The following is a 9,513-nucleotide window of genomic DNA, read 5'->3' as shown; positions in this document are numbered from 1 at the left end:
CCTTCTTACATTTGCTATACATATAAAATACAAATACTGGATATATCATAAGAAAATAAATATAATAATTCAAACATCTAATAGCTACAATATTGCCCCCCGTTAGTACAGCGGTATGTCTCCGGATTTACAACGCTAAAATCAGGGGTTCGATTCCCCTCGGTGGATCTGAGCAGATAGCCTTTGTGCTTTGCTAAAAGAAAACACACACAAACACACACGCTACAATATCAATATATATTTACGGCAAATGGAGAAATTATACTATTTTGAGTGGAAATATTTAAACTAGATAACATAATAATAAATAAAATATAAGACATGTTTTGGAGAGACAAAAAGGTTTATACTGTCTTTACGTCTACGTTTCTTTTTTTTCTAATTGGTAGTTTTCTTTTTATTAATCACTGCACTAAAGTAAATAAATTATAAATAAAAAAATAAAATTATCACAAATCTATAGATGGCAGAACGATCCACACATCCTTCTTTCATTTCGTTCTAAACCTCCATTAAGTTTAGGGTTAAGATTTAGCACAACTTACGTATTGTAAAGTTAATATCATTTGACATTGTTATTACCCTTGGAGTTCTCCAGCAGGAAAAGTCTCATAACGTTTTTTTCGCTAATAGATACTAAGATAGTTAAGAGTCACGTCAGTTAAGAATAGTTTCGTTTTGAGTTTCTTACTGATTAAAATATATTTTATTACAAATTACTCTGACTTACACATTACAGTTTTACGGTGGTTTGTAAGAGACTTCGGAATAATATTTTAAAAACCAATACGATATTTTTAAAATATGATTCCTTACTTTAAACTTAGTTTAATTAGTAAAACTAAAACCAATAGCTTGTAATAAGATAAGCCTAAGAGTGTTTGAATTCTCGTTTCTTGTATGATTTAAATTAGTAATATCATAGTTTTCCATGAAATACTTTGTATTATTTTATTCTGTTAATCGTGGAATTGGCATTAGTTATGATTATTGTAGACTTGCAATACTTGATTTCTCTTTTATGAAATACAATGAAATTTGCTAAAGTAGTTATATTTGTTATCATTTAACCTATGGAGAAAAATTAAAGCTTAATGTTAATTTTAACTCGATTGGAATTGTTTCTTTGGTACATCCGGCACATTTTCCCCATGATTTGGCATTTACCTATCATCTTTTAGTGTGCTGTTATTTGTACCTGCCTTTAACATTTAGCATACTTAGTGGATTTTATCCAGGATTTGAAGACTAGGTATTTTCTTATTTACAAAGAATAAAACTTAGGGATGGGTTAATATGATAATAAACCATGTTAAATCTATAAATCAATCAAAATATGTGGTTACTCCCTTAAATGAAATCAACTACCTCATTAAAACAAACTTATGTCCTCTCTCTACACTTTCTTTTTGAAAATGGAGACCTTCCAATCACCAGAAATTTCTCCATTACTCAGCAACTTCTGAGAAAAATAACAAAAGTTTTCCCTAGTTCTGTGCTAAGCATTTTCAAGATTTTAAAATTTATCATATTAGGAGCTTTATTCTTGAGAAATTACTCTTTGTTTTTTGAAAAGCATATATTTATTAAACACGAGTAACATTCGAGGAAACTTCCACGTTTTTAAAGAACTTGTTTGGTTTGGGACTTTTTCATTTACCAGATATATTTTTTAACACATTAGCCTTGAAACTATCTTAAAGTATTATCATTTATCCTCTGTTTTTGTTTTGTTTTCTGCAGTTAACAGATAAACATTCTTCATGTCTACTACTGTACCAAGACCCTAGAACTTTTCACGGTTTCTCTTAGCCTTAAGAACAGATTTTTTGTAAACTTCAACAGCTTCCATTTTCCAGGTGAGTTTCATGTTTATTTAAGCTTTAATTCATTCATATTTTTGCTAAAAAGATGAATGGGCACAGAAGATTCTGGGTGGTAATCAGGGCTGCTCATTTAGAAAGCGAAGGAGCAGCCCCATTTAGTTAAAAGGTTTTATATCACCATTCTAGTTTTTAAAAATACTGTTATTATTTGAGCTTAATTCATTTCTAGTGAACAAATATTTTCATCAGAGCAACTAAGGCACTTGAATAAGAAATTAACTTGTAATTTACACTACAGTATAAATTTTGTGTGTGATAGGTTACTTTTCGAATGAGAAAGCTGAGTGAGAAATAATTTACATAGTGAATATAACTCCTTTTCCATTAAAAGATTAGAGAAAAAAGACTGTTAAACTCCAAAAAAATATAAAAACACTTTATTTAAACCAATATTTTTCCTTTATGACTTTGTCAGTGTTAATATATACAACTGAATGATGTATTCTAATAACTCGAAGTTGTATGTATTAGCCCTGATGAAGCCACAAAGGAAAATATTGGTTTAAATAAAAAGTGCTCTAATAACTATCTGGAGTTTAAAGGTCATTTTTATCTCGCCTTTTAATGAAAATGTGTAAATATCTTCAGTGTGCATTACAAATTTTGAAAGACTGTAATTCCTGTTAAATGAAATAAAAGATCTTATAAGTCTTTACAAATTAACCTAGTTTCAAAGCTTATAAATAATTTGTATATGTTATGCTTAAGAAACATGAAAAACTCGCGTTTGATATGAAAGCATGTTAGATAGTTATCAGTAAAACATAACGTGGCTCATGGAGTTGGTAAAATCATGAGCTTTTGGGAAAACAATTTCCTTTGAACTTAAATGTTGTTTATCAAGAAATCTAACCTTTTACAAATCACTAAATTGTAATACAATGTATAATAAAAGGTGAACTTAATGTCTTATTTTAGTAAAACAAATGTTACATTTCACTGTTTGTAGATCTGTGTATTTCTGAAGAGAGCCTGCTCTTAGTTGCCTGATGGGAGACCTGTTTATCATGTACCATTTCCAGTTTTAATGGAGTGCAAATTAGAGAAAAGTTCTTTAACTTTATTGCCAAATCAGAAGCCGTGAACCTTAATTAAAAACTGATTCTGCATGAAAAGAATTGGAAGAGTGAATACCTCAAGTTCATGTCAAATATTGCTCAGTTATGCAAATTTGTGAAAACAAGTTCTCAATTTTTTTTGACAACACAATAACAGTAACAGAACATTCAAAATATGTGATATAAATAACCAGCTTCAGTTCCCAAGGCTTGTCTTAAATATCTTAAAATAACTACAAAGTTAGAATGTATAAGCTTCTAATATACTACCATGATTTTGTATTGTTTCAGTGAAGTCTAAGGTATCACAAGGAGTCAGCTGTTCATAAGCCAAGTCCCTTGAAATGAAAACATGAGTTATGTTTCTTTGTGCTCAGTACAACCGTATCAAAATACTTAAGTCCAACAAATTGTGTTCTTCATTTTAAAGAAACAAATTATATAATTACTGATGGCAACATTCGGCAATACAAAAAATGAAAAGCCAAACAAACACTATAAGAGGGTTAAAAATAAGTTTCTCTTGAAAGCATGGAGAAAACACTGAACCTGGTGAAAATGAAGGGGCTTCTAGGTCCTGAAGTAATGGCAAACTTTGAACCTGTTATAGTAATTAAACAAGAATCAAATGAAAACCTTGCAAGTTTTTATGATGTAGAAGATTTAATGGAGAGTCCCAGTAATCCAACAGATTTTATTTCTCATGTGGAACCAGAAGTTCATTCCAATTCAGGCATTGGGAATTTGGTTAGTGTAAATAATGTGCCATATGAAAGACCTAAAAACAATTTTGGAAAGTTCACTCAAGTAGAATGCAACATGGACACTTCTGTTAGTGTCACACATTCTGAACAAGTTAATCAAGTTGTATGCAATTCTGCTTGGTATCCCAATCTGGAATTTCAGCTGGATTGTGACTTAGATCCAATATACGATGAGCTCATGAATTCCAAGGTTGCTAAAAGTTCTGTAGATTATGAATCGGTGAAATTGCAATTTTTAAGTGAGCCATCAGATGTAAATAAAATAATCCATGAAGATCTAGTTAAACAAGAACCACTAGAAATTTGTTTTCCTAATTCAGAAACTAATAAAGTAGATTATTGTGCAGTAAAGGGTTCAGATGTTGAAAATGTAAGGACAGAAATATCAGACTGTTGTCTTACAGAAGTTTCAAAAACATGTTATGTGGGAAAGGGTAGACCTTCAAAAACCAACTGCCTGACCATCAAAGTGAACACACGCAGAAACCTGAGTAGAGACAGGTTATATTCTCAAGTTTCAGACTTTGAAAAAAGAGAAGCTATCCAGACGTTGCTTACGAACATATACTAGAAAGAGAAAGGCTGAACCTCAATCCAAAATTTTACCTGCCATTTCAAAAACACACAGTTTAGACATGACAGACCCTTTCCAGTTGCCACATACTGATCTACAAGATACACATAAAATAAAATTACCTTTTGAGGAGGGGGAATTAGATGTCTCTGATACTGAAGAAAATAAACCAATTCAAAGTTGCAACGCTGGATCTCCAGAAAAAGCCCTCATTCGACGTCCGAGGGTGAGACAATGTGAATACTGTGGGAAAGTATTCTCTGCCAGCATGTTCATACAGTTCAAGCGGCACCTTAGTAATCATACTGGAGAGAAACCATTTCAGTGTACAAAGTGTGGGAAAAAATATTGTACTGAAGGAGATTTGAGAAGGCACATAAAGAATGCAACTCATGACAACCCATCTCAGAAAAAGCCCTGTGGTACTTGTGGTAAACTTATTACAAATGTAAACCATCACTACAGAAGAGTTCACTTAGACATCAGAAATTATCCATGCATTATATGTGGGAAAAGGTTCAAAACTGGTACAAAACTTCAAGATCATCTCGGAAGTATACATGATGGTGAGGCTCAGTATTGGTGCCACTTCTGCGGTAAACGATACACCCAAGCTTGTAACCTCCAGTATCACCTACGGACACATTCAAAGAATCAGAAACCCTTTAAATGTACTGAGTGTGAAAAAAATTTCACATCAAAATACACATTGATCAATCATATGAAGATTCATGCAGATTGCATACCAGCTGTATGTAATAAGTGTGGTTGGGGTTTTGTCAGTTCACAAGAGCTAAATAAACACAGTTGCAACTCAACTTTATTGTTGCTGGACAGAGTTATAAAAAAGATGGAACTATGATCATATAAACTTGTGTGTGGACATATAAACACTGTTTGTTTTTCTGTAAAAAGTTAAAAGTAGTTATGAAAAATTATGTGCCATCAAAACTTGAAATAATGGTGGATGATTGTAAACATTTTTTCATTGTACAGGTTTTTAAAGAAACTAACTATAAGTTCTCAGGTGAATTATTTGTTGATTAGAATGGTAGTGAGAGAACTGAAACTAAATATAGTTTTAAGCTCATTACAAGTATTAGTATAATCAAGTGAACATTTCTCAAATTAACACTTCACATATAGATTGAGGTTCAAAGAAACTACAAACTTTCAAAAGACTTTTTTCACATGGTATTCTACTTGATAAAGACTTCTTAAAAGTGCTTGTGGTATTACATTTGATAAAGATTAAAGTTTTAACTAAAAATAAAAGAAGTACTTATGTTCTAACTTACATTCATTGAGCTGTTGAATGACTCCAACATATTTCCATCATCAAAGAATCTTTTCACTTTTCCACTTCTTGTTCAAATTTTCTGAATCATGATATCCATTATAACCAGATTTATGTCCCAAGCTTGGAATGTCCTGTTTCTCATATTTATGATCACAAATGAAGAAATTTCCCTCTTTCCTTCTCTGTTCTCACTTTTTATATTTCTAGTCTTCAAGAGTTTGATTATATTGATAGTGCTTTTACATTTCAATGCAGTCCATCTCATTGTCATCTTTTCTGTTGAAAATGAAGATGATGGAATTTTGTTTGTTTTTTAATTTTTTTGATTGCAGGAAATGAAAATGAATTTCATACCACTGTTTTTTTTGTGAAGATGCACACCTGAGAGCTTACATTCATTGGAATTTTTCCCATGACCCTGTACAGAAATAAGAATCATGAAGGTCCTTTCTAGTAAAATTTAAAATATCTGTTTATTAAATACAGATGTGTGTGAAAATCACAATTAACAAAACAAATATCCCCTCACAGTTATAAATAAAACTTTATAATAATTAGAAAATTAAACCCAACCAGTTTTATTTTACTGTATTATTACTATATAATCCTAGACTTTTAGATCATCCAAGACTAGTTAAAAACAAAGAATACAACAAGAATTTCAGTATTTTTATATCAAACTACACATGATGACTGTGTTATGTTTTATGTTAGAAAACCCTACCAACAAGTGTCTGCAAAATACATTTGAAAGCCTGTTCCTCTATGTTTGAACACATGGCTTAAAATAGTCGTTATTTGAGGGTGGGGTGTTAAAAAGATTGACAGAAAAAATAATATAAATTGAACAAAAATCAAAGAACCTCTATTACAAAAAACCAAAAACTTAGAATTAATCAGTATTCAGAGGTAAAATTATTTCAACTTTTCCTTATTTAACAATTGTGTACAACTTGCTTTAATTTTGTTGCTTAGCAATGTAGTATTACCATTGTGCTGAAACAGAGAACAGTTTTGTACTCTTATTTAAATATATTCACTTGACAGTGTTAAGCAACATTAGCAAAATTTAGCATTTTAAAAATACAAATTTTAAGAATGTAATTACTTATCTATTGGGTTGAGGAATAATTCGTGAGCGTTTTTTCAAGTTAAAAAAATATATTCATAAATGAAACGCTTTCACAAAATATTTCATGTCAATTGGTAGATAATTTTTTGCTCTAATAGAAGGTGTGTTTGATTTTCATATGTCTAATTTTTGCTTTCATTTTCAGCTCATTAAATGGAATGTCAAGTGGACAAAATCGAGCATTTTCGACACCATCTGCTTTTCGCATTTAATTTCTTGCAATTTCGTTTAAAACAATGCATACTATATACCTAGGTATTACATGAAATAAAGTATCATAATAAATGTTTTGGGTGTTATGTGTTCATGCATTGAAGTATTGTATAGTCTTGCATGTAATGCTTGAATGAAAGTATTTAAAAATGCTCACGAATTATTCCTCAACCTAATATAAATAAAGCTTTAATTTTTGTATTACAAGTCACTGCTTTAATTCCATGTGTTTGATAAAGAGCTTTTAAAAGTGACTGAGAGTTTATGGTTTCAAATACACTTTAATGGTGAGTGAAGTATGAATCAGATTTCTTCTTCAGTGTGTTCCTCCCATCGAAATGTGGTTTATATACTTTTGATGCAGCGTTTAAATAAGCTACTTCTGATATTTCATTTCACAGTAGTATTGTACAATTTTTCCTACGAACTGTACAACTTTGTTCAATTCACGTCTTACTTACAAAATTAACTTGTATTTTAACATCATGTTTCATGATATCTGTGTATAAGCTATGAACTAGAAATATCTTCCTATCTCTGATCCTAATTACGCTTGTTTATATCATTAACTGGCAGTTTGCTGCCATTGCACAGATCTGACAGGATTATTTTGTGTGGATTTTATTCGTTACAAGTTTGTAGTACCTACAGGATTATTTTGTGTGGATTTTATTCGTTACAAGTTTGTAGTACCTACAGGATTATTTTGTGTGGATTTTATTCGTTACAAGTTTGTAGTACCTACAGGATTATTTTGTGTGGATTTTATTCGTTACAAGTTTGTAGTACCTACAGGATTATTTTGTGTGGATTTTATTCGTTACAAGTTTGTAGTACCTACAGGATTATTTTGTGTGGATTTTATTCGTTACAAGTTTGTAGTACCTATTATGTTTTTCAGTATTTGCATTCCAATATATATCTTCCCTTTCTCTTATTGCTCATTTAATTGTCCTAATTTGCTTGGAAACTAATGAATTATTTGTTTTTAAGTGGAAACCTGTGCAAAGCTGATCTGCACTGGGGATATTGTACCCTTATCTTAAGCATTATAAGCTGTTAAGCTCACTTACAAACCACCAGGGGGCAAACATCAGATATTCACGTTGAATTATGCCCATGAAAAATAAAAATAGTTTATTTCTTGTCATGTATCTATTTTCCAGAACCAATTATTTATCAAAGTAGTTGAATCTTATAAGAATACAGAGGCTCAAATTAGTTGAACTTGTTCCCTGTTCTTGAAGTTTTAACAATGAAGCTGATTTTGTTTAAGTGAAATAACTATACAGCAACTTCTGAAGCTTTATATAAACCTTTGCCTAATATGAAATAATACTAACAAATTATTATTACCCTCTTTATAGCAACCTGGATAAGAAACATTTTTCTTTTATGATGCCTTACATGTGTGATTCCCAGTTTGAAACCTCCTGAAGAAAGACCTGTATTTTAGGTTATAGGATATCTAACTTTTGTCTTTAATTAATTTTTAAACCTTTGTGTTTTCATAATAAATACATAAAATGTAATCAGGAGACCATTAAATTCGCAAGTTTTTTATATAAAAATATTTCACTATCTTATCATATATACAGGGTAGCCCGTAAGTCCCTACCCATCCATATATCTTATGTATCCAGTGTATCTGTGTGCTGACCCTCATTCTCGCTGCATAATATTATGCAATGCCATGTTCTGTAAGACATTTTCCTCAACATAGCAGGGGTTATTATTCCAAATGCCACGGTAGCAGCTGCCTTCAACTCATCATTAGTATTATAACATTGTTTAGACACAATATATGGATGGGTAGGGACTTACGGGCCACCCTGTACATTACATTAAAAAAATACCAACAACCATGGACTCTTTAAATACAGAAACAGGTGAACTGTAAATAAATCTGAACATTAACATTGTAATAGTAATTTTGTCACATATTGTTTCCTATGTGTATGTATTTTAAAACACTTCTAGAATGTTTCTGGAAACTTCTTTTTTTTAATAAGCTTCTTTATTATGATCTGTTTATCTTGATTGTAAATTTTTTACATACACACACATATATATATAAACATGAATTAGGGTTAAGTATTTGGCAAGAGAAATTGGTGTACTTTTTATGAAATTACAAACCAAATAGTGTTCTAAAAAAATTTAAATGGTTTCAAATAAATTTATCAGTGATAATTAGAGTTATATGAATTTATTTGGAATAAACATTATATTATTTGTTTGAATATTACAAAATATTTCATCCATGTAAATTTCTGTGCCTAACTAAAGAGATTCTAATTCAAACAAAGACATGTATGCTCGAATAGTTGGATGAATTTTGACATGAAATAAACCTTAGTTTCCTGATGTTATAATTAGATGCTTATAAGAAAGGGATGCAGCTGTAAAGTATATTAGATACTGTACATTAGAATTCAAGTAGCAAAGGGTGTGTGTGTATCTGTACATCAATCCCTTGATAAAGGTGTACAACTGAAACATTGGGAAATCAAGCTTCAGTTCTTCTGAAGTTAAAGGTCATTTGCCTACTCAGGTGTGTGAAAAGTATTTCAGTTCATATCACTT

General features: G+C 30.8%; 1 protein-coding gene across 3 annotated transcripts; it reads left to right on the top strand.

Annotated features, from left to right (window-relative positions):
* The first annotated feature begins 471 nt into the window (after positions 1-471).
* On the top strand, positions 472-9,180 carry LOC143254326 (uncharacterized). 3 transcript variants are annotated; one of them, XM_076509311.1, is made up of 3 exons: positions 472-606; positions 1,744-1,859; positions 2,836-9,180. In XM_076509311.1, exon 3 carries the CDS (start codon positions 3,476-3,478, stop codon positions 4,277-4,279), a length of 804 nt encoding a protein of 267 aa, XP_076365426.1. In that variant the 5' UTR covers positions 472-606; positions 1,744-1,859; positions 2,836-3,475; the 3' UTR covers positions 4,280-9,180. The 3 variants fall into 3 exon arrangements, with proteins under 3 accessions (XP_076365426.1, XP_076365427.1, XP_076365428.1); XM_076509312.1 differs by having other exon boundaries at positions 485-753; XM_076509313.1 differs by lacking the exon at positions 472-606 and adding an exon at positions 763-1,252.
* Positions 9,181-9,513: the final 333 nt, after the last annotated feature.

Source organism: Tachypleus tridentatus, chromosome 6 (genome assembly GCF_004210375.1).
Source record: "Tachypleus tridentatus isolate NWPU-2018 chromosome 6, ASM421037v1, whole genome shotgun sequence".
Taxonomy (NCBI): Eukaryota; Metazoa; Arthropoda; class Merostomata; order Xiphosura; family Limulidae; genus Tachypleus; species Tachypleus tridentatus.
Note: the sequence above shows the minus strand (reverse complement) of the source record. Positions and strands in the feature narration are given on the sequence as shown.